This window comes from Podarcis filfolensis (assembly GCF_964270895.1).
Source record: "Podarcis filfolensis genome assembly, chromosome: 1".
NCBI lineage: Eukaryota > Metazoa > Chordata > Lepidosauria > Squamata > Lacertidae > Podarcis > Podarcis filfolensis.
The window spans coordinates 88,197,904-88,223,635 of NC_139604.1; the positions used below are offsets into that span (position 1 = coordinate 88,197,904).

Consider the following 25,732-nt stretch of genomic DNA (forward strand, 5'->3'; position numbering starts at 1 on the left):
GGAACTCTAGCCTGATCCTGATCAGATCTCTAGAAGTTGTTAATTATTCTAAATTTCTACTGGCATCTACTCTACAGGAGTCTGCAATTCTGGAATTCAGGACAGGATGAAAACAAGATCGTATCACTGCTGAGCTGACTATTTTTCAAAGCTGCATTTTGAACCTCAAATGTCTTTTCTGAATAGCATAATGTGTGTTCAAGCGTCTGAGCGCTCTCTCTCTCTCTCTCTCTCACACACACACACACATACACTTTTCTGTTCATTTTTCCACTCTAACTTCCTGCTTACAATTTTTTTTACTGATTTTATTTTTTCACAAAGTCTGGTGTCTGTCACCAGATTTGGTTTGCCATATTAACAAATGTGGCATACAGCACCAGAATATTTAAAATTTTACATCAGGAAATAGTGATGTGCCCTGGTGTTTTGCTTGCACCTTACAACATCTCCTTATCCTCCTTATCCTAGCCTAGAAAAGGCTGCAAAGCAAAGACAGTAATGACTGCTTTACTTGACTGAAATATGCTAATAAGGTATTATTACCTCAGAACCTTCTGGGACAGGGGAGGTTGGTTTAGTTTTCAAACCTTTGTTACTTGTACACTATTTGCTCCTGACCAGGTCAAGGAGGACCTTTTGAGGACAGAGGTCATCGTCCAGTTGATGTCATGAAAGACTAAAAGGAGCTTGGCATTTCTGGGGAGAAACCATGGAATGCCAATGCAGCTTGCCAAATTTACAACTCTAATTTTATCAGCCAACCAATCCTCAGCAATCTTCTGCATTAAGAAAACTAGATTTTTGTTAAGAGTGAAAGCAAGTCCAGCACCCTACACAAGCAACTATACAGGCAAGTGTATTTATTTGGTTATATATTTATCACCTCAATTATGAAATTTTTTGAATATTTTATCTCTAAATACCTGTTGTTTTCAGAACTAAAATTATGAATTTTTAACCTTTCTGATTAATCACTATCTTTGTTATGTAACTATAAATCTAAACTAGTCAACTGATTTTGTGAGCATATTTTGAAAGTTGATCTCTAAAAATACTGAATACAGAAATTTAGTAAGAAAACACAATTTTAACACACATGCATAGCTGAATTAGCTTCACTAACAAACAGGCATGCACTGTCTTGTTTTAGGCAGGTGGGCAGGTTTATCTTGCTATGTCACTTATTTTTTTGAAATCACATGTATGTCACCAGCTCACTCATTTTTTGTTTATTCTTAATCTAGTCTATTATGTCTATATTTCTTGAATAGTTATATTGTTTTAAATTGATGCATACTGCTCTGAAATGTTTTTGCAAAAAATGGCATAGAAATATTTAAATAAAAAATAAATCGCATTCCACCATTATTCCAAGGAGCTCAAGGTGACATACAGGGATCCAATTTATCCTCACAAAAACCCTATAAAATAGGTTAGACTGGTAATTATTGGATCAAGGTCACCAAAATGAACTTTACAAATGAGTGAGGATTTGAGCCACTGAAGCCTTATTACAAAATAGTAGACCTACAAGTTTGCACTAGAATAGCCGCGTGTATTGTAGTTTAGAAGCCTAGATCGTGGTCCATAGATTAAACATCCTATTTCTTTCCCATCACACCCTAACTGTGCCCCTTTCCTAGAACTGTATCTGATAACATAGTATGTTTCTGAAGGGTGTGGTGTCCTCAGTCTACTTATAAAAAATTAACAATACCAAGAATTACAACAGAACCCGCCCCAACCACATATTTGCTAGGGATGATGGGAAAATTTGTTTGGTCCACTTTTTGCAGTAGACAAACCCAATTCAACACTCCTGATCTTGCAGTAAGATTCTTGCTTAAGAATTAGAATGCAATACCAACTGAGATTACACATTTATTTATGATGCTGCAGGATGAAATGGAAAACTCTTTCTCAGCTATACTACTTAAGGCAACAGCTGTGGAGTGCTTATTGTGATGCTCCCACACAAAGAGAATATTCCTTAGACCCAGAAATTAGGATGTCAAGGAAAGGGATTCAAATCCAGCCTTCTCTCTGAAAGCCTTTTTCATGTCTCTTATGTGTACTGATGTTCTATTGTCTTATCTTAGGCCATGCACTATGATGACACTGCTTCAGGGCTCTGTTTTCTATAGATTGCCCCTATTGTGACATGGCATTACCTCACCTCTGGATACCAGCCACTGCCTAGAGAAACTCTATAAAGTAACACATGCTACTTGACTTGGATCAAATGTTGGTGCCACATGTTTCCTTTGGTCTGGCCCTCCATGTAAGACATTACTCTTCTAAAATAAGAGAATAAGATCCAGAAGCTCCTTTAGGGAGACAAAATATTAGACGAAAGTACGTAATATTGGGAATCAGATAAGTAGCACAATTACTGTTTGCAATTAAAGAGATACATCATTGCTTACTGGCCCAACCTATTATTTATTTTTAGTTAAATAATGTTTTAAAAACCCAGTAAGCTAATTGTTTTTATCTGCCTAATCAGACGTATGAGTTTCACTGATTACAATACGAGACCAAAACTACACCTACTGCATGCTTCAGAGACAACATTGTTACTTAGTATTTTCTTATGGTTGAGCTTAAAATTATCAAAGTCAGGTACTTACGAGAACCCAGACCAGCTAAACAGCCCACCTGTCCTTTCTCTTCCACCTTTCCCACTTGCTGAGAGCCAATGTTGCCATTTTGATGCATATTTGGTCTTGCCCTCATCAAAGGGCCATGAACATGCATACTTGAGGTGCATATCCCGCTTATCCCTACGAACTATGTCTCCTCCAACCCCTAGATTACAGTGACCATCTTAGGCGAATATGCCCCAAAGCCCTCAAAACTTGTCACCAGCCCTGTATCTCCCTCCCTTGGTAACACATTTTATGGTTGCCATATGTCCTCTTTTTCCAGGACATGTCCTCTTTTTCATGGGTATGTAAAATGAGAGTTGTCATAGCGATCCATAGTTAAAAGCAGAAGTCTGCAAATGTGTCCTCATTCTTGCTCTAGTTATTCACAGCAACTAGCACAAAGCTAGAAGACACCCCACCCTCTTACAAGCTTGGTTGATCAAGGGAATGCAGTGGATGTAGTGTAACTTGATTTAAGTAAGGTTTTGACAAACACCTCCACAATATTATTGCAGGAAAGCTGGTAAAATGTGAGCTGGATGACATAACTGTTAGGTGGATTTGTAGCTGGTTGACTGACCCAACCCAAAGAGCGTTCCTCATCGTCCTGGAAAAAAGTGACAAGTGGGGTGCCCTGGTTCTGTCCTGGGCTTGGAGTTGTTCAACATCCTTATAAACTACCTGGATGAAGAAATTGAGGGGGATGCTCATCAAATTTGCAGATAACACCAAAGTGTTAGCTAATGCCACAGAATACAAAATCAGTATTCAAGATGACCTTAACAGATTGTAGGACTAACAAATTAAACCCACGCCTCCAGGCTACACCAGGACTGAACCCATGCCAGAACAAATTGAATGACCAGTTGAGATTCCTATATTGAGGGAGCTGGACTAGATGACCCTCAAGTCCCTTCTGACTTTACAATTCTATGATTCTATGTGTAATAGCCTATGGGAAAGGCTCCTGAGAACATATGGTAATTTAGAATAGTCATAACATCACTACATTATGTGCCTGGCAAAGATTTATAAATTTTCTTAGCTCTCTATGCTATTCTGAGTTAGCCTTTTTTCCATGCTGTCTCTTATTAATTTCCAATGTCATTTTGTTCTTGCCTTATGTGTAGGCGTAAAAGCAACTGGAGTTTAAGAAGCCCACTAAACACACCAAATCTGCATTTCACATTCCTATTATGGGAGATCTTAAAAAAATTCTTGAAAGAGGAGAATATATTCCCTTGAGATCTGCTCCTGTGTTTGAAAGCAATTTTGTTCAGGTAACTAATTTTTTTAGAATACTACTGTTTAGACTGGCAACTGAGCAGAGCATGAACGCCTACAAATGCCACAGACTCATCTGTAGAAAACAGAGTCTAGTTTACCGTGCCTGCAACCCTCCAAATTCCTATTCATTAAGCTGTCTCATGAGCGTTTGAGGGGAAATGTGTACACAAATTCAAACACCGGTGGTAGGTGTGCACTGAAGCCAGAGTGAAGTGGTAATGTGTATACAGGCTAAAACTTAGTACCTACAGATACAGATAGACTTCCATGAGCGCAAGGGAACTTTCCTTCCCTCCCCTCTCCCTGTGCACCCCCCCCCCAAATCCGCTCTGGCAGTTCCTCAACTCTCCAGAACATATTTGGGGATACTAGAGGAGTATATGGGTGGAGGAGAGGGAGGGGAAATTCCAATGGATAAATTCCAAAGTGTCTGGATCAATTTCAGTTAAGTTTCAAGGCTAACTGCCCTGGTTGCCTGAAAAGATTACCCCTGGGGCTTGTTTTGGCTTAGAAACTCAGATCTAGTTTTACAGGAATTGTAGAGCTGCACAAAAAAGTGGGTGTGCGGAGACAAGAGCTCCATCAACAGGTGATTTTTCTTATTTTTTATTTACCCAACCTTTCTTTGAAAGCCTCCCCCTAAGATGGCTAACAACACAGGTTTTTTAAAAAATGTAGAACTGCTTAGAATAATAATAATAAAATAATAATAATCCAAAGCAATAGTAACTAAATTATCTCTACCCAGCCTAAGAGCCCTCTCAAATAGCCCCCTGAAGGTATCCACCAGCCATCCAAAGGAGAACAATAATGGAACCAGTAGGAGCTTGATAAAAACTTTCCACAGCTTAGGCACCATGATCAGAAAGAGCCTCTCTCAACTGACAACCTGGCATACTTCAAACACGTATACCCCAGGCCAACTTGAGTGTTCAGGTAGGTTCATACGGGGGGAAGCAGTCTGCTCTATGAATCTGCTCTACGCAGATGGTGTTATATAAATAAAAAATAAGAACCAAATACCAAGCAGGCAATACACCCGATCCCAGACTGGATTTTTCTTTACCAGTGTCAAGTCCATTTGACACCAGTTCAGGACCTGCACATCTAGAACTGGTGTCATCAGTATATTGATGACACTTTACTTTAAATTCAGGTGCCTATTCTGTACAGTTAAGTATCAGTGCAGCTGTTGGAACCCAGTGGGATTGGGAAGAGGTTGCCAGCCCTGAAGTACGTTCAGCACTTGCCTCAAGTCTGAGTTGCACAGACATGCAACTGACTTGTACAATTATTAAAACAAAGATCCCAAGACTTGTGGAGTATTCTGCTCATAAGATTGCACTTTCATTTTTACTGCTTCACACGGAACTTAGCATTTAAGTAGTAAGGGGTTGATTCTGTGTATATAAATTTGCAAAGGAACAATGGGATTAAGTTTTTCCCCTCAACTCTGTATGTTTATTTTATAACATTTTTCCTGTGAAGAAAAGGCATGTTATCTCTGCAGACACAAAATCACACTTTTGATAACTGCAAAAACAAGCATCTGTGATAATATATTCTTGTTAGAAAAACTGCCCCAAATAATCTTACAGAAACCTCTGGAAGAGCATGACATTTTGAATGGATTAATGGAATTCATTTACAAAAAAAATTAAACATTCCATATAAAGCCTCATGCTACATAATTAAAAACAAATCATTTGGACTATAATTTAACTTAAATAGAAAACTATCCTTAGAAAGATTTTTTTCCTCCAAAAGCATTTTATTTTTATAAATCCAATTGAATTTTTTAAAAAATCTGATTGAAATTTTAAAAATCCATTTTTTATTTTTAAAATTATAGATTTTTATCCACCCTGCTTGCAGGATAGCAGTCATTGGGTTTTCCAGCATCACACTTGAAGCTACTTCCAACATTTCCACTATGTTAGTTTTGCAAGCTTTTGACTTAAGTTCTTCTCTTTTCTCACATACACATCTTTCTTGAACCTTCCTTCCCTTTCCAATATCATAATTGCAATACGATGTGTTTTCATATGCTTTTGAAATAATATTTATTTTATATGCCTAAAATAACCTCTTATCTCTTTGCAGGTGAATAGAAGGGGTGAATCAATTTACCTTCACAATCGCCCCAACTATGTGACCATGGGCATTTGTGCCTCCAGCTCAAGCCAGTCATTGCCAAATGTAATGGTGCTTGCACATGCAGCTTCTTCGTCCTCCCAGGAAGCCATTTCAGCACGCCCAGCAAGTAGAAGGCAATCAAATTCTGAAGATGAACTAGTGCTCACCAGGTGAGTTAGTACTGAGGAGGCATGAAGACTGCTGATATTGCATAAATTCAAGTTGACTGTTATAATTTGGTATGGGGAAATGGTAACAGAATCTCCCAATTTTCACAATTTCTACAGAGTATTAAAATAGTAAAGTAGCTATACATAAACCTTTTTCACCAAGAATCCACAATGCGCATCATGAATGAAATTTTCAGCAGCACAATTTGTCCAGCTGGTGGCACTCTTTTATGGCTAGGATGAAAATATGTGATGTTTGCACCCCAACTCTAATGGCAACATTGTTTAAATGCCTGAATTTCTAGTACTACACAAGGGGATGGGGTGAGAAACAATGCCATGTCCTCCATCCATAGTTATAAGACTGGCATAAGGCACTTATGCAGAGCAGAGAGAAAGATCTATCCCTTCTGAATTGAGGGTGACATCACTCAGGGCAAGGGCTTTCTCAGCTGTGCTACCCCAGGTTTGGCTATACCCTCCCCAAATATGTTTTCCTTGTGCTAACACAACCATCTTTTAGGTGCCTTGAAATCTGGTACAATGAAGGGCGGTGTATACATGTTTTAAATAAACAGAAATATAAGCAGTGCTGTTTTTTCAGCCAGAGTGTGCTGGGCCAACACTCCCCACTGCTGTTTCTTGACTTTATGTACTTCTGAGAAGCCCAAAACAAACATTTCAAGTCAAAACAGAATCTGCCCAACAAGTGCAAATCTACCTTTTTTTTAGATCTAGGACTCTATCTAGCCCTTAGCTGCTCCTAGCTGCAATTATTGAAGCTACGGGGTGGAGCCAATTCATATTTCCTTTTCTTCAATCTGTCTCCCATGTAGCAGCAGCAGGCTTTAAGCTTTCCAACCAGGCCTCTATCATTGCAGACACACACGTTTGTGCAAAGGCCCTTCCGAGCTGCCCTAGCCATCCGCCTGTATCTAAGAGAATGAGGGAGCTGGGGCTGTATTTATTTGACCTGCACCAGAACCAGAGGCAACCCACAAACCATCTAGGGAGACAGCTTGCCATAGTTTTTAGCACCTCCGCGTACAAAAACAAAAAATACTAAAACAAGTTAAAATTCACGTCAACCTTCTAAGCACTTGGGTAGGCTTGTCTAAGCAACAATGTTTTTGTAGGCGCCAAAAAGAATACAATCAAGGTGCATGCTTGATATCAGTAGGCAGGGAATTCCAAAGTGTAACTGCTGCCACACTAAACAATCTAAACACTGCGTAACAGGTATTATGTGGCACCTGTGGTAGTGCTATTTCCACTCATCAAAGAGGTCATCTGGGTACATGTGGGGTAAGGCAATCTTCTTGAACTTGACCCAGTAGCAAATCAGCAACCAGTGCAGATATCTGTGAAAAGATATTAAATGTTTACAAGGCCTCACCCGTTAGCAATCATGCTGCAGCATTCTGCACTAACTGTAGCTTCTGGATCAAGCACAAGGGAAGCCCCATATACAAGTGCATTGCTGTAATCCAATCTTGAAGTAACCAGTGAATGAACTACTGTGGCAGGGCCATAGCTGTCAAACCAGTCACAGTTGATAAAGCAAACTTCTAGCCACTGAGGCTACCTGAGCCTCCAGTGGCAGAGCTGGATTCAGAAGCATCCCCAAACTGTGAACCTGCTCCTTCATGGGGAGTGCAACCCCATCCAAGATAGGCAGTTGACCAATATCTCAGACCTGGCTACTCTCCCATAGTGCTTTTGTCTTGCCAGGATTCAAGTTCAGCTTGTTTTTCTTCATCCACTGCACCACTGCATCCAGGCAATGACCCAGGGACTTCGCAGCCTCTTCTGGTTCACATATTATAGCAAAAAGAAGCTGAGCGTCATCAGCATACTGATGGCACCTTAGCCCAAATCTCCTAACAACGGTAGATATTAAATGCCACCGGAGATAAGACTGGAGTCAGTCCTGAAGGCAGGGTTGAAACCATTGTAATGCAGTGCCCACAAATCCCATTCCCTGGAGCCAGTCCAGGAGGAAATCATGGTTGATGGTATCAAAAGCCAACAAGAGATCAAGAAGCAGGGACTATATATTTTTAAGCATTGCTACCCCATTCTTCAAATGAAAAGGATCCCAGAGCAGCTTGCTTAAGAACTGTAAAAGCAAGGTAGTCCCAGGCCATAGAATTTTATTTTGAATAAATCTTCCAGATTTCAAAGAATGCTCCGGCTTCACCACTGTAGAATGAAATACCCGCTATGTCTTACCAATGCAGGCATTATTGTGCATATTTAATTTCTTGGCCATTTTATAGTTAAATAAATTACCTATTTTGAATATTTATGAGTAACTTTTCTGCTAAAGCCTTCAACAAAAGTAACAGGTAACACAAGTAACAGGTAACACATTAAATGGTGGGATTTTCTCCCACAAATGGCAGCTTTAGTAGGTGTATGTATGGAATTCCGTATTCTTAGTTAGCCCATTGCGCAAAAAAGAGGGCTACCTTGAAAAGGTACATAATTGGACAGGTTTTTCTAGTGACATTAGCCGATCCTTCTTTGTGGACTGCACAATTAGGCCAAAGTTCTCTTTACCAGCAGTGCAGGCGGTTGGGAGATCAGGGTGGATTGAAAAAGAATGCCATGTGACTTAGTGCTGTCATATGCACATAAGTAAGTTTTTCTATGATAAAAAAAACACAGTGGATACACTGTGTGCCTTTATTTTCTGTTGCCTACATGTAACCCAAACTGACAGTGCACAGCGGCCTTCTTGAAATATGCCTCCATTTATTTCAGTCAGTTCCCTACTCTCTTGGATCCCATTTTCCTCTCACTTTATGTAGTGATTCAGTGAAGTACAGCTAGCAGGAATTCACACAATCATTTTCTTGTAGGTTCTTACCCTTGAAGTTTGTAGACGTTACTGTTCACAATGCTAAGAAAAGACGCATCAAACTGAAGCTGGTGAGTGGCCGTGCCTACTACCTAGAACTCTGTGAGCCACTACAGAAACAGCCCCAGCTCTTCCGACAGTGGGTGCGGCTCATCAGTCTACTGAAATCTAAATATAAAACTTCTTCAGTCAATACCCTATATAAAGATTTTAAGACTCAGGAGGAAAACAGAGCCACAACAAGCAAGGCACTACAAGTGAGTGCTATTTGGGTATATAGCTTAAGATTGTTGAAAAAAAGGTGGGGAGGACACATAAAATGGTAATTTTTATGTAAAGTGTAGTTTTTAAAAACCTGCATGAGCAAGCTCCTGTTGGTTTGCCCAATGCCAAGAAACCCATCCTGCACAATGGAGTCCTAGATATGTATTTTGTGTTTTCATTTTGTATTTTTATGCTGTAAACCGCCCTGTGATCTTTGGATGAAGGGTGATATATACTGGGTTTCTTTTTCACTTAATTGTTTCAGACTGCTTTGAGTGTGTGTCAGTTAATCACTGTCGTCACTTTGAACACACTTCTCCATGGCAAGCTCAAAGAATGTGAGTGGGACTAATTCTGTACTGAGCTTTTAGAATATGCTATACTCCCTCTTGTCTTTGTTGCTCCCATAGGGATACAAGCAAGCAGAAACTCCCACAAAACCACAAACCAGCGAAGAGCCAATAATAAAACCAGAAATAATCAAGAAAATGCCTTCAAAACGAGTCACCATTTCTGATATAGTAGGTCCTATTGAAGAATTTCCTAAGAGCCATAGCCAGGCCACAGTTTCTTCTGACAGCTGTATGAAAAATCCCAGTGCTGCAAACTCAGAAAAACTGAAGTATAGTCAAGAATTAATGAAGAGGACTATCTCAAGGAGTAAATCTAGGTATGTGGTCCATCATAATCATTATCTATTGTTACACGCCACCCACAATCTCTGCCAAGCGATGGCAAGATTCCAGGGGGTTCCAGGTGCTCACCCAGGGTTGCTGGAAAATTGAGGTGCGGTGGAGACTAGTGTCTTTATTTTACACATATTTACAGCTACAGCCTTCACTGGAGGGGGTACAGAACATTATGCCCCAAGAGTGTCCCTCATTGCTCCTCTGATAGATTCAGTGAGCTTAGGTACAAAGCAGCAGCCAGTCATAACCCCTGGTGTCCTCCAGCCAGCACCACTTGGAGTTCTCCTTACTACCCCATTCTTGTTCTTAGAACACTTTACCAAAAAAAACCTGTATAAAAGGACAAGTTTTTTCTGACTCATATCACACCCACGTTGACCTGGCAACCTCCCCCTCAGTTTCCTGTAGGGTCTTTTGTATTGTAGATGTTTTAATGTCAAGCTCAGCCTGTCAGCTCTGATTAAACCCCAGCACCCAAGAAACTAGAGATGGAAATCTGGCATCCAGGGATCTGGAGGAATCCCTGTTCCCCCACTAACCCATAACACAATCTTCCAGCATCTATTCCAATTTTATTTTGTGTTACATAATGTTTGTCTGCTCAGTAACACAGCCTTTCAAGCTCTTTATTATTTCCTTCTTTATAAAAATATTTATGCAACAATATAAAAACATAAAAACAGACAATAAAATCATTAAAAGGTTAAAAGCAAGTTAAAAGTAAAAAATAAAAACAAGAGACTGCTGTGGGGGATGTACCGTACTTTTAATTGCCTGCATAGGCCTGGTTGAATAGAAAAGTTTTCAGCAGGCATTTTAAAGTTAGCACAGAATACACCCGCTGAACTTCTATTGACAGGGTGTTCCACAGGACTGGACCAATGACACTAAAAGCTCAGTTTGTCATTGCTGTCAAACTAATCTAATCAACTTGAGGATTTATTTAGGAATTAATTATAACATACAAAAAGTTCAGCTTCATAGGAAGCTCCTTTTTCAGCATGTAGGATCTCAGTTTTAGACCCAAGATGGACATAGCCTTGTTTAGAGCAAGATTCCAAAACACAGACAATCAATACCAAGTGTAGCAAGTCTCAAATTATGGTGAGCTTCTGCACAAAAATATTACCAGGGTCACTGATAATTTTTGAGCAGAGAGCTTTTGACATTACAAGTCAGTTATTTCCATAGAACAGAAACCTACAATAATGTACTAGGTCATACAGACTTAATAATCTTTGTGTTCTTTAAAATATTATCTTTAATCACTGTTTGGCAGTGGGTTGAGTGGGGGAGAATCATTAACAAAAGGCACTTGATGGGCACTTGATATGTTGAGAACTGATGTGATCCAATCAATGCTATATAGGAGTTGTAAGACCCAAGTCTAACTCCCAACCTTTTCACAGATTGAATAGTCATTTTCAAAAGTGATGCTAAAATCACCTTTTAGTGTCTAATGTACCACTTCCAAATGTAGCTAATGTAGCTAATGGGGAAAAGCCATTTTAAAAGTGAATGTACTTTCTGGTGATTGTGGCTCCTTTCTTCAATTAATGGGCTCATTTCCCCCTCTGTAAAATAGAAAGATTGCTATTGGCATTTGGGACTAGATGGCTGTGCGGTTGAAGCTATTAACTGAGTCATAAAATGTCCACATGGATTTATCAAAATGGGCCATGGATCTGAAAAGCTGAAGAACTACAGATATGTGATATTTACATTCCCACATATTTTAGCAAAGGCAGCACAACTATATGTAGCTAATTGGGAGTAATTTGCCAGTTTTCACAGTTCAAAAACAAAACTAAAGGTTATGACGGCAAAAAGCAAAGCCCTCCCCTCCCACTCACTGCTTCATCTCTGGAAAAAGTCATGCTTTATTCAGTAAGCATGGAGGTGGGAAACTATTTGCTTAGATGTGTACAGCCCTGAAATAGAAACTCATTTCAATATTATTGCTTTCAATTGAAGTATCATTATTATTATCTTTACTGATTTCAGGGGACAAGATTTTTTTTCTATTACGGGGAAAAGACTGCAGACTGCAGGTATGAATGACATTTGAAATGATTTTTCCCATTCTGCCCTCATAGCTATTATAGTTATATTTTTCCATATGGGAGCCATAAACTGAAAAATTATCCCAATAAGTGGGAGGTGCCACTGGCGAATGGTCTGTCTATTCAGCTTAGTGGTATTTCAACTTTTCTGGGTTATGCAACATGGGAATTCCCCATCTTCAGAGGTGTTTTTTTGGGAGCTGCTGTCACAGCTGCGACAGGTGGTGAATAGAAAAATGACCTTTGTTATTGTGCTCTCCCAACTATAGAACACTCTCACTTGCTGCTTAGTTTAATGTCATTCTGGTGGTTGGCAAATATCTTTTTATTTTCCCAGGCATTTTTGTCTAGTTTATCTCCAGTGCCTGGTTTTTTATGCTGTTCTCTTTTCTGCTTCTTGGTTTTGTTGTTTTATTATTATGCTTTGATCTTTTTGTTTCACTGTATTTTTATATTTCATTACACGCCACCTTGGAACAGGTTTCTGAAAGGTGAGGAACAAAAATTAATAATAAATAAAAATAAAAACAAAGGTAAAAGGTAAAGGTAAAAGACCCCTGGATGGTTAAGTCCAATCAAAGGCAACTAATAAAAACAACACCTATGTTGTCTCTGTGAGTTAAACAGTCATTACCCTTTGGAATTCAGCCACACAAAAATATATTTACACGTCCAACACTCTCTGCTGTGTGTCCAGCATTAGGGCAATGACATGTGGAGACCCATAACCATTTGCAGAAGAGTTTTGTGCAGTAATACCTTCTCTGTATGCAATTTCTCCTTCATTCTCTCCTTCACTTAGACAGATTTACAGCATTCATGTAGTGCTCATACATATACACAAAGATACATCATGCACATAACCCTCTCATCTGCACTCACATGAACAATTTTTTGCTATCTTTCCCGAGATCTGGTGTGCATGTGGGTTACCTTCTGAGCTGTGAGGATGTTTACAAATATTCCATAACACCTCAGCAGCTAAGCCAGTTCAGTCAACTGAAGTCAAAACTTCCAAAATAGCTTCAGAGGTTTGAAAGACTGCATTTACTTCAGTGTTTCTTTTTCTTTTATTGATTTCATCAGGCTTCATCAGCCAAAACTACCATCTGTTTACAAATCTATGGATTCTGTGCTTTACTCTGATACCTGTGACACTGCAATCATAACAAGTGCCCTAAAACATTATACAAAGCTAGCTTTTAATTTCCTGATAGGCATATAGATATCTCAGGCATCTACTTATGTGCTGTTCTGTGCATCTATATCTGAAAGTGTGTAGCATCTATGCATGATGAAGAAATGGAATTGTGCTGACTTTGGAAGCAACTTTTAAATGGGGAATAAAGCATAAAATTCAATGTTCTAAGTCCAGTTTGTGCAATCTAGACCAGCACACATTTGGACAGTACAGTAAATACTTGGTTTATTGGAGGACTATGCATATTGCATTTCAACTCCATGCAATTAATGAGCAGAAGCTGGGCCAGCAGAGCAGGGATTGAGGTGGGCACAGGCATTCTTCCCCCACCAAAGGTTTGCGATATATATTTTCAGAAATACATATATGGCATTTGAGTACAGTGGTACCTCGCAAGACGAATGCCTCGGAAGATGAAAAACTCGCAAGACGAAAGAGTTTTTCGTTTTTTGAGTTGCTTCACAAGACGATTTTCCCTATGGGCTTGCTTCGCAAGACGAAAACATCTTGCGAGTTTGTTTCCTTTTTTCTTAAAGCCGCTTGAAGAGGTGCAGTTGCGACGGACCGTGCTTCGCAAGACGAAAAGAGTCGCGGAACGAATTAATTTCGTCTTGTGAGGCACCACTGTAGTTTATGAAGTCGATATTTATCTGTGAATCATATTTAGTATTCAGTAGATTATATATTTCATTTAATAATCTTTTACTACCTAACTCATATCAGCTTTGATCAGGCAACCTGAAGAACTCTAATTATCTGCCTACCTGTGACACTACTTGCTTCTCATCAACAAAGTATTTTACAGCCTGTCACCTCAATCTAGAGAGGGTGATTTGCCTGCAGAAATAGTCTTCTGCATGTGGATCATGTTACAGTGGTGCCCCGCAAGACGAATGCCTCGCAAGACGGAAAACCCGCTAGACGAAAGGGTTTTCCGTTTTGGAGGTGCTTCGCAAAACGAATTTCCTATGGGCTTGCTTTGCAAGACGAAAATGTCTTGCGAGTTCCTGTGGGGTTTTTTCCTCCCCCCCCCTTTTTCCCAAGCCGCTAAGCCGCTTATCAGCTGATCCGCTAAGCCGCTAAGCCGCTTCACAGCTGATCCGCTAAGCCGCTTAACAGCTGATCGCTAAGCCGCTAAGCCGCTAATCAGCTGATCCGCTAAGCCCGCTAAGCCGCTAATAGCGCTAATCCGCTAATGGGCTTGCTTCGCAAGACGAAAAAACCGCAAGACGAAGAGACTCGCGGAACGGATTCTTTTCGTCTTGCGAGGCACCACTGTATCTCCTATGCATGAAAACCTATGTGTACATACACACTTCCAAAAGGTGATCATAGAATCATCTAGTCCAACCCCTTGCAATGCAGGAATCTTAGCTAAAGCATCCATGACAGATGACCATCCAACATCTGCTTAAAAACCTCCAAGTAAGGAGACTCCACCACCTCTTGTGGGAGTTTGTTCCATTGTCAAACAGCTCTTATTGTCAGAAAGTTTTTTCTGAATGTTTAGCTGAAATCTCCTTTCTAGTAACTTGAAGCCTTTGGTTCGAGTCCTACCCTCCAGAGCAGGAGAAAACAAGCATGCTCCCTCTTCAATGTGACAGTCCTTAAGATATTTGAAGATGGCAATCATATCTCCTCTCAGTCTCTTTTTCCAAGCTAAATATACCCAGCTCCTTCAAGGGCTCCTCGTAAGGCTGTTTCCAGACCCCTGATTGTCTTGGTTTGCCCCACTCTGCACACGTTCCAGCTTGTCAACATCCTTCTTAAATTGTGGAACAATTAGCAACCCCTTCCAGTTTGGTGTCATCTGCAAATTTGATGAGCATCCACTCAATTCAGTGCTCTCAGCTTTGACAGTGTCCATTACTTGTATGTAATGGAGAGACTGAATCCAAGCTTCACTTGTGGGGAAAATTTGATGTGATATGGGTGGTGTATTTTTTGGTTTCTTTGCCATTATTCAGTGTATTGCATCCTTATGAGCACTCACTTATAACTGGAAACAAACCACACAAAAAATCAAAGAGGGTTTGAGAAAAGCTTCAGTTAAAAAGGTAACACAACCAATGGATAGAAATGAAAGTCTGAATGTCAAGCTGTTCACTGTAAGTCATCATGGCCAATATAAACTCAATTAAAAGAGCCAATGAAGAATTGTTGAATCTTATAGCATCTTGTGAATTTCTTTTTGTTCCTTCTTTCCCTGAGCATAGCAATAGCAATCTAAGCCCATAGTCCTGTACTTCAAAGCCCCCTTTCAGACACCTGGAGAACGCTGACTGTACAAAGGGGGGAGCATGCTTTGCTGCTGTAATCTACCCTCACAAATACACAATTCAGTGACTGTGCAGAACCTCTCCAAAATGTTTGAAAGACACTTACAGTATTTCATTACATGCCAATGTAAAGGTCAGAATGTGGAACAATAAACTGATGAAAGTGTGCAGCGTCATATGCCCATTTTCTTAAGCTTAACATAATAAGAGTAGTTTAAATTTCATCATGCAACAGTAACATTTTTGTGCAACATGCTCAGTGTTAAGTTAAAGAATGAGGGCATTACGGCCTTCTAGAAATCAATTCATTTATGGTTGTTGTTTTTTTATTTTTATTGTAAGCCTGTATGCATACAAACTATGCAATTAACTTAAATGGAATTTAAGTTCTACATTACGTAACCATAATTATATGTGCCTCCTGTGGAAATAAAAAGATAGTACAGGCATGTCCCCTAGTGTAAACTATATGTATGGTTCCAGATACCATGATTACTAGAAAAGCCAGGAAATTATGTATCATTTTCTCTCTTGCTCAAAATAGAGAATATATAGTCCCACTATGAGCATTCCAACAAATAATAAATCTAACCACATGTGCAAGAGTATAGAGGGGTGCAGAAAACGTTATTCAATCTCAGATTGGAAGAGGAGGGATTTTCAGTGGCAAACTGAAATGTTACCTTTGCTTGCAGAGTAAGCTATATTATACTAAAATATTGTACCAAAAATATGTGCCAAAGTCATCAGCACCAGAATTGCAATTTAGCCAGTTCACTGTCTGAAAAATAGCACCAGCATCAAAGGCAAAAAATAAGTCAAACTTGAGTTCTTGAGTCGTTACCCTGAATTCACAGTCACTTTCTGGTTACTTGAACAAAGTTTCTGGTACTGAAAGGAAAACAAAATGTTGATGTGTGTTTTGTGCATTTTTTCATAACACATCTATAAACTGTCAAAAACTGACTCTTCCCTCATTTTCTCTCTCTCTTTTCACACTGTTGCTTTTTCTGCACTCTAGCTGTTTCTAGTATAACTGCCCCACTTCTGATTAACCTTTCTTTCCCCCTTCTGTTCTAGGTAATCTTGCCATTTTTTTGTTTCGTCTTACCGCCACACCTTTTCCTCATTTATTTTCCATTTTCCACTATACTATTCCCCAAAAAGGATATTCTGCCGCCGCCACCCTGCATGCACACTCATAAACTGTGTATTTTTCAGCTGTGTTCACACCTTTTCAGTAATAAGATCTAATTTTCATGTGATGCTTCATGTAATTCACATTATTATATTCACATTACTATTTTCATATTATGTCAAGCAGCTAAGACACATGACAGCACTCTGAATCTGACAATGAGATATGACAGCTCTCTGTGTTCCGCTTCCTTCCTCTCTCTCTTTTTCTCACACACTCTATTATCTGCTTTCCTAGGCTGCATTTTCCTCATGTTCCTCCTGTTTCTTTACAGGGATCCTAAAGAATGTCAGTAAGCCAAGGTAGTTTTTTACTACTAGCATTAAAAACGGATCTCTGTACATCTGATATGAAAAGGAAGCAAACAAACTGAAGACACTGAGCAAAAGAAGAGAACAACATGTTCAGATGGGGATTAGAAATCTAGAAACTGTAGAATTGTTCCATTCTAATATAATAAAAATAAACATGGTTAAAACAGTAGTACATATTTCTTCTTTTGTTGAGTATTTCACCAAACATTAGCAACATGACTTGTCAGTGTTTTAACCATCATCTCCACTGACGGTTCAGAATTGTAATTTTCTTTTTAAAACACTTATATTACAGGAAATTTGATGTAGGTATATCAAGTTCTTTTGCTTATCAAATAAACTTTGCAATATGCTGTAGTGATGCAAATAATGTCATAATCTATACCAGTTTGCAATGCACTCAGACCATGTGAAAGAAAGGAAAAGATTGGCAACTAGTTTTGAGAACATGCAATAGTCCCTTCACACTTATGTTGTCACAAGAAGGAGAATCACATTAGAAAGGTAATGTACCTGGACACATCCCAAGTATCCACATTAGGCATTGCTGTTAGGCCTGTACAATCAGGAATCCAGAACTCAGAGAAAGCCTACACATGAAGAGGTCTACATACATAACCTTTCCCTTATTCCATGCTTCACATGTAGACACCAGTGATGAAGCCAGTAATGTTGATACTATATTTTTCTGGGTCATTAATGTGAAAATGAACTGTGAAGAACTAAAAAAAGACCACCCCAAACTGAGTAAATTGGCAGTAAAATGGCACATGCAATTCAGTGTAAAGTGTAAAGTGATACTGTACATGTTGGGGTAAAAATATTGATTTCACATCTATGCTCATGCAGTCTGAACTGGCAGTGGCTGTCCAGGAACAATACTTTGGGGTCATGGTGAATGGTTCAATAACAATGTTGACCCAATGTGCAGCAGCTGATAAAATGTCAAACTCCACGCCAGGGATGAAATTGAAAATAAGGAATTGAAAATAAAACTGCTAATATAATAAAGCTACTATACAAATCTATGGCATGGCTGCATACAGTCCTAGTCACCTCACTTCAAAAAGGATATTGTAGAGTAGGGAAGGTTCAACAAAAGGTAACCAAAATGATCAAGGGGATGGAACAATTCTATGCAGAAAGGTTACAACATCTGGGGCATTTTAGTATAAAGAAAAGGCGAGTAAGAAGTGACATGATAGACATGTATAAAATTATGCATGAATGGAGAAAGTGGATGGAGAAACATTTTTCTCCCTCCATCGTAACACTGGAACTTAGGGACATCCCATGAAGTTACATGTAGGAAGATTCAGGACAAACAAAATAACTTCACACAGTGCATATATAAACTATGGAATTTGCTGGAGGTAGCGATGGCCACCAACTTGGATGACTTTTAAAAAGGATTAGACAAATTAATGGAGGATAAGACTATCAATGGCTACTAGCCACCATGGCAATGTTTAGCCCTCACTGTCAAAGGAGTCAATATGCCTCTGTATACTAGTTGCTGGAAAACACAGAAGGAAAGAGTGTTGTTGCACTCAGGTCCTACTTGCAGGCTTCCCACAGGCATCTGGTTGGCCGTGAGAACAGGATGCTAGACTAGATGAATCACTGGCCTGATCCAGCAGGCTCTCATGTTCTTATGTAGTACTGAAGGGGGACCAGAGGTGTGGTGTCACAACCTCATACTATGTGTGATCCCCCTTCATGTAATGCCCATGTTGAAAGGGGCCAATGAGTCAACACATTTCCACTTTTGGGAGGAAGCCTGTCACTTGGATCAAGCCTGTCACTTAGTTTCTTCTATTAGAGAAGGTTAAGATCAGTTGGTGAATATTGTTCCTACATGGGTGTTTGCTTGTTAATAAAATACCTGTTCTAAACCACTTCACTGATTCTGGAACTGTGTGTTAAAGACAACACACGGTATTAGGAGTGTAACACATTATGTGAACATACTGTGGAAGACTGCAAACTGCAGAGTGATGACAGCTTTACATTTTTATGTATATAGGCAGACATAGAAAGATGTCTATCCACTTGTTATTGACTGGTTGGACACAGATGAATCCCCAGCTGGGGAACCACCAAGAGAAGAAGGCTCAGAGCCCGGGGAGTGGTGGTGGGACAATGATGAGTGGAGAAGAGGGAGAAGACTGGGAAGAGGAAGTGTTGGAAGCCAAAGGGGTAGCAAGACTTAGAGAGTGGGGCGAGCCTGTGGCAGAGAGAAGTCAAGAATCAGGGTCAGAAGCTGAAGTAGGTGAGTGGGAGGGGGGAAGTCGAGAGGCAGAGATGAATCAAGCTAGTGAAGAGTCACAGGTGTCCCCTCTCCTGCTGTGACAAGCTCCTCTCCCCCCTGACTCCCAGAACCAGGAAATGTATCAAACAGGAAGAGCAAAGACAGGCTGCACATGATCTCTGATTGCCTGCAAGAAGCCCTGGAGAGGAGGAGACATAGATGGTTGTGGGGAGGCAGACACTTTTAGTCTTGGTAACTGATTTCATGGAGTAGGACCTACAGGGCATGAGCTGCTATGTTCATCAGGCCTGAAACTCCGCCAAGTTTGTGAAGATCCTGAGCCCCAATGCAGACAATTTCTGAGTAAACATTAACAGGACAGGACTGCAAAAGTGCCAAATAAATTATTAACAATTGGACTGAATATAGGCCCATTAGAAAGAATAGACTCTCTCCACTACTTACTTCATTTGTGAAATACCATGATTGCCATTAGAGAATGCCTGGAAATTGTTTCCTCTTCCCACTTTTCTTCCTGTGGTATCTCATTCCTCCTCTGGAGGGCAACATTATCAAACACTTTGTCCTGTAGTCTATCAACTAAGTTTTTGTGCAGATATTATTCTTATTTTGTCATAATTAAGAGAATTATAAAAAATGTGAGCATTGAACATTGCCTTGTTTATTTAATGATAAATTGAAAAAGTTTGTACAGTAAGTTTTGTTGTACCTTTAACTCCAGAAGATCTATAATGGCATAAGCATTCATGAAATATGGTCCAAAGCTGACAGGCTCCAAAGAAAATCAGCAACTGACCTTAAAGTAGCCAATTGTGAACACAGGAAATTCAAAGTAACTCTCCAATATGTAACTACTGAATTAAAATTTATCATAAGTTAAATTCTATCACCTGTGTCTGGAATCATTATACTGTAATATCATTTCTCTCACTATATGTATTTATTAGCTTACCTGTGCCAAAAAAAATTGTTATCAACACAAGATTTGTGAAAAGTTTTTGTAATTATTTTACATATATTTCAGCTTCACAATAATTGTCAGTTTGCATTTTTTTCCTTTCATATTATGCTAACTTCTGTACTTCATCTTTTCATTTACATCTATTTAAACCAATATCCTTCTATATACATATCCATCCCTTCAACTTAGGATGATGCTTCATGCATCTAAAGAAGTAGACTCTAGCCTATGAAAGCTTGTGCTATGATAAATTTTCCAGTCTTTAAAGTACAATAATCCCTCATCTTACATGGGGGTTTGATTCCAAAAGTTATGCATATGTGTGTAAGTTGCATATATTCCAAATCCTCTGAGTGGCCCCATGGCTAGCAGGTGCGGAGGAGTGAGAGAGAGCATCCCCAGCACTCCCAAAGCCTGTGCACTAAACAGTGCTTTCTCTGCAGGCAAGGCCAAGAACTTAGAAGCTCTTTTGAGGTGGGTCTGGGTTACCCAGCATAAAAAAGCTTTTAAGCTCTCAGCCTTGATTGATGGGGAAGGCCCATTCATAGCACTAGCTTTTGAGAGCTCACAAGAGCTTGGATTATCCCACAAGTCCTCACAAGAACATCCCTGGCTCCCTCTTTTTTGATGGGGAGTGGGTTCTGCAGCACCCTCTGGTGTCACGTTTCAATAACGCATTACAGTAGTACCTCGGTTTACGGACAGTCCTGTTTACGAACTATTCGGTTTACAAACCCCGCAAAACTGGAAGTAGCGTTCCGGTTTGTGAACTTTACCTTGGTCTACGAGCAGAAGCTGAACGGTGGGAGGGCACCGGCGGCGGGAGGCATCATTAGGGAAAGCGCGCCTCAGTTTAAGAACGGATTTGGTTTAAGAACAGACTTCAGGAACAGATTAAGTTCGAAAACTGAGGTACCACTGTATTGACATTTTAGAAGAATGTCATATGGCTATAGGATTATCATAATCGTTTTTAAACTCATTTTTAAAATGTGTAGATGAGTCCCAGGTCAACTTGGGTTACCCTGTACAAAAAGGGGTTTTACGCTCTCAGCCTTGCTTGAGAGGCAAAGCCCACTCACAATGTTGGCTCTAGAGGGCTAGGGATGCTCACACAAGATCTCAAGGGAATTCTGATTGTACCGCAAAATCTGGTGAGAGTATCCCAAAGCCAGTGTTGTGAGCAAGCCTTGCTCGGCAAGCAAAGCAACGACTTAAAGGAGTTTTTCACACTGGGTAATCCCAAGCATACATGGTGTGGAAAAACCTTTAAACTCTCCACCTTGCTTGGGACTTGACTTACTGTACCACATGGCTCTTCACTGTTGTTTTTGCCAATTCTTACCAATAAAAAGGTAACTGAAAATGGAGCTGCGCAAATAATATTATTATAAATTTGTGGGTGCTGGACCCTTTTAATCCCCAGATCCAATATGTGTTGAAATCTAATCAAGCCTACTGAAACCCAAGGTCCAGCAGGTGTTTAAAAAATAAGCCAGGCTAGCTTCCCGATAAGGTAATTGCCTGGGCCATTAGGAGAACAAAGGATTGAGGGCTCAGTGTGAGACAGCAAATGTGTGGGCCCCTCTCCCTCAACAAATAAAGCCAGAGTTTAGAACAGAGATGTTAGGAAGCAATAACTTCACTTAGAAGGAAAGCAGCAAGCTGGAAAGCTGAGGGGAGTATCAGAACACAATGTTTGATTTCTGTTTGAATCCAAGGCTATGACTAAGAAAGAAGCAAGACCCTTTTGGGGTGATGATGTTGTGAACCCCTCCATCGCAGGTACAGGTTGTATATATGTGTAAATAAGCCACATATTATAAATACAAGTCTCCACTGTGCCTCATTTCCAAAAGGAAACAGAAACCCCCATTGAATGCCTAGAACTCCAGTACAGTAATTTGTACTGCTCTGAAATTGAGATGGTGTGCAATAATATGCTTCAGTGGGGCAACGGGTATGCTCAGAACCATATGTTCTGCTGCCTTCATAGCTGTTCCTACTTTCAAAGAGAGAAACTGATTATAAAGCTGAAGAGGGACTTGTTTATTGAACAATGGGACCGGCAACAGTAGCATCAAACAAATATTCAGCTGAGCTCATGGTTCATCCATTTGAATATTGTTACTGATTATGGCCTTGTACAACACCATACTGCATCTTAAAAGGAATTCCACATTAACAGTAAAATTATGTCCACACATCCTAAAGTGTGACATCGTGGCCCAGGGGTTTTGTTTTTTTTACAATTCCACATTCCTATTTATTTATTTGCACATATAAACTTTTGAGTTACATATCTGAAGGATCTTAAAAACCAAATGTTTTCCTTAATTGTGTTTTCCCCCTAGAGGAGGAAACTTTCCAGCCTGATAGTAGAAATTGCTTTAAAATGTAATATAAAACATGCAACTGACACCTGATCTGCTTTTACTAAATACCCTAAGACATCACAGAGTAACATAAATATTCAACAGGTTAGTATCCAAAAATAGCAGCACTAAAAATAGCAATATAAAAGTCACTTTGGATTGCTGAACTATTAACTGGTTGTAAGATAAGACACTTACTATTTGGGTACTTATTTTGCTACCTATCTGTTTCATTTTTATATAATTTTTAATCTAACAAGTTTCCAAATATTTCAGCTCTGCATTGTTTACCCTTTCTATTCAACCTATGATTCTCAAAGAACACCACTACCTGTTAAATATGCAAAGCAAGAGTGCATACTTGGCATCTCTTAAGTTATGTCTTAATTATCTAAGAACTTGCACTGCAGTCTTGCTTAAGAACATAAAAATGCCTTCCTACATTAAAGTCACCTAGTCCAAAGTTATTTGCAAGAATTCCAGCACTCAATACACATTAGGTGGTGTACTAGAATTTTGCCAGTGCTTCTGCTGTGCACAATAATTTACTTTCTAACCACCCCCAGGGTATACTCCAATATGAAATTAGAAATTGCATCAGATCAATCTCATTGTTTTATTGTATTATTTCCAGAAAAAGTCTAAAGTTCAAATATTTCAGTTCAGGTTACTTTTTCTATTGCTTTATTTCAAGAAAGAAATAGAGGTTACTTACCAATAGTTATGTTTTGAGTGTTATCTCCAAGTATTAATAGGTGAGCATTTCACATGGGGATGTTACTTCTGGAAATAAGAATGTAGCTTAGTTTTAAAAGAAATCTGGACTGATGCCTGATGCAATTCCCTGAGAGGAGGTACACCTCAAAGGGACAGCACTCAGGAAGAGGCAGATGTTATTACAGTGGTACCTCGGGTTACATACGCTTCAGGTTACAGACTCAGCTAACCCAGAAATAGTACCTCGGGTTAAGAACTTTGTTTCAGGATGAGAACAGAAATCGTGCTCCGGTGGCGCGGCAGCAGCGGGAGGCCCCATTAGCTAAAGTGGTGCTTCAGGTTAAGAACAGTTTCAGGTTAAGAATGGACCTCCAGAACGAATTAAGTTCTTAACCTGAGGTACCACTGTATTAACTTTGGATCTTTTCATAACAGGCACGATCACTCTGCTTCCCGGCTTAAGCATTCGGAAGGAATACAGGGCCAATTCAGCTCCAAGGGGGTGCAGAATAGTCCTTATAATCAATTTATTTGGGAATATTTACAGGGGACCTTATTTCCAAGTGTAATCAAATGTGCAGCCAAACAGCCCATTCTTCAGGGGGAATCTACTGGTTCCCACTTTCCTTTTAGTTGATTCACAATCCCCTCTTCACTTTCCTGCTGTGTTTTTGTATTGTAAACTACCCTGTGATATTAAAATATACATTTCAGGTGACAAAGGCCAGGTGTATCTGCTTGCCGCCCCCAGCCGACACTCTTATGTTAGTGGGGTGGGTTTATGCAACATAAAGTGAGAAGGAAGTGTTAAGGGCAAATTTTGTTCATGGGCTAGTGAGATGATGGCACAAATGTATTTTAACTGCTGTTTGGCTCTGGTGCATGCTTATTATTGTGAAAGAAATTCTCAAAGGAAAAGCACCAAGACTTTGGAACTCCCTATCGGTATCAGACAGGCACCTTTATTATACTTTTTGATACCTGCTTAAAATATTTTTGTTTAGGCAGGCCTATTCAGACATGTAGAACTTATATGTGTTTTAGTCTGTTTTTAGCATATTGGGGGGGCGGTTCCCCTTGAATAGTCTGAGGGTAGTTTCCCCCCCAAAGATCTTTATTGAAACTTAACATATATACATAATAACCAAAATTCCCAATGATTCCCTCACATAAAATATAGTATCTAAATTACAACAGCTACATAATTATACGCTTAATTATAAAACCCACCACCCACCCTCTACTTCCCTCCACAGCAATTCGACTTCTTTATATTTCTTTCTACCTTTTTTTCTTTGCCTTCTATAATAAATTATTTCTGTTAAATTCTGATTTTTCCTTCTTTCTTTATTGGTTTTGTTATTGCTTACATTTTTTATTCTAAGCCTATTGGCATATCATTTTTAGAATAACATTTTGACATATAATCTTTGAAATACTTCCACCCCATTCTTAAATTTTGATTTGATTGATATCTTAAAATTTTTAGCATATTGTTGATTTTAATTAGCTTTTGAAATGTTTTTAATCATATTTTATTGATAAATGAAACGTTTTATTTAGGGAAGTTTTTAATATTTAATGCTGTATTGTTTTTAACACTTGATTGGGAGCCGCCCAGAGTGGCTGGGGAAGCTCAGCCAGATGGGCGGGGTATAAATAATAAATTATTATTATTATTATTATTATTATTATTATTATTTTGGAGTTGCTTTGTGTAAATTGTTTTATGTACTACCGTCAAGCGGGTTTTGTTAAATAAAAAGGCCAACATGTGGTCTTAGGCTTTTTACAAATGAGCTAACACCTTTTGTTAATTATAAGTTACCTTGCATTTACATTTAACTTAATTAATGAACTAAAGGGCTGCTTATTATTCACAAAATGGTTTATAATCATCTGAACGCGGCCCGCCACGTAAACGCGTGAGAGAAACTTAACCCAGGGTTGAGAAACTTCACCTGCTCCATTTCTACCTACAGAGAGGTTGTTATAAGCGGAGCGGGCAGGGGCAGCGCCAACCCCGCCTTCCTTCCCCTCAAGAGTTCTCACGACCACCCGCCTCACACGGTCAAAGGCATTTTCGACGGTTCTGGCAAACTGCGGTTGGAGGTGATCAGGAGACGCGGAGCTGGGGGGAGGAATTCGCGCGAGGTAGCTGCGCGTGAGGGAGCGCGACAAAAAACTCGCTCGCGCTCAGCTACCGTGACGTCTGGAGAACACTCGGCAGCAGAGGGCAGGCGCACGTTTCAGGAGCTCGCCCCTACCCTCGCGAGGAGGGGCTTGAGGATG

The 25,732-nt window shown here is 39.6% G+C and overlaps 1 protein-coding gene and 1 long non-coding RNA gene across 8 annotated transcripts; one reads left to right on the forward strand and one right to left on the reverse strand.

The window, feature by feature from the left end:
• The first annotated feature begins 575 nt into the window (after window positions 1–575).
• GARIN2 (golgi associated RAB2 interactor family member 2) lies at window positions 576–17,279 on the forward strand. Of its 6 annotated transcripts, none has more exons than XM_083605715.1 (8): window positions 576–853; window positions 3,782–3,931; window positions 6,042–6,244; window positions 9,109–9,178; window positions 9,782–10,041; window positions 12,065–12,111; window positions 16,625–16,683; window positions 17,076–17,279. In XM_083605715.1, the coding sequence occupies exons 2-7, from the start codon at window positions 3,848–3,850 to the stop codon at window positions 16,681–16,683; spliced, it is 723 nt and encodes a 240-aa protein (XP_083461841.1). In that variant the 5' UTR covers window positions 576–853; window positions 3,782–3,847; the 3' UTR covers window positions 17,076–17,279. The 6 variants fall into 6 exon arrangements, with proteins under 6 accessions (XP_083461841.1, XP_083461842.1, XP_083461837.1 ...); XM_083605711.1 differs by having other exon boundaries at window positions 585–853; window positions 9,109–9,364; XM_083605712.1 differs by lacking the exon at window positions 576–853 and adding an exon at window positions 2,122–2,284 and having other exon boundaries at window positions 9,109–9,364.
• Window positions 6,039–25,680, reverse strand: LOC310759101. 2 transcript variants are annotated; one of them, XR_014546212.1, is made up of 3 exons: window positions 25,402–25,680; window positions 23,439–23,506; window positions 6,039–7,605 (listed from the first exon to the last, which is right to left on the reverse strand). It is a non-coding gene; the product is annotated as an uncharacterized lncRNA (long non-coding RNA). The 2 variants fall into 2 exon arrangements; XR_014546213.1 differs by having other exon boundaries at window positions 25,421–25,676.
• Between the last annotated feature and the right edge of the window lie 52 nt (window positions 25,681–25,732).

Excerpts from the sequence above, each read along its gene's own strand:
- GARIN2 (XM_083605711.1), top strand. The coding sequence starts at position 3,848 with ATGGGAGATCTTAAAAAAATTCTTGAAAGAGGAGAATATATTCCCTTG. Across the intron at positions 3,932-6,041 it reads TTGAAAGCAATTTTGTTCAG|GTGAATAGAAGGGGTGAATC; the intron begins GTAACTAATTTT and ends ATCTCTTTGCAG. Across the intron at positions 6,245-9,108 it reads GATGAACTAGTGCTCACCAG|GTTCTTACCCTTGAAGTTTG; the intron begins GTGAGTTAGTAC and ends ATTTTCTTGTAG.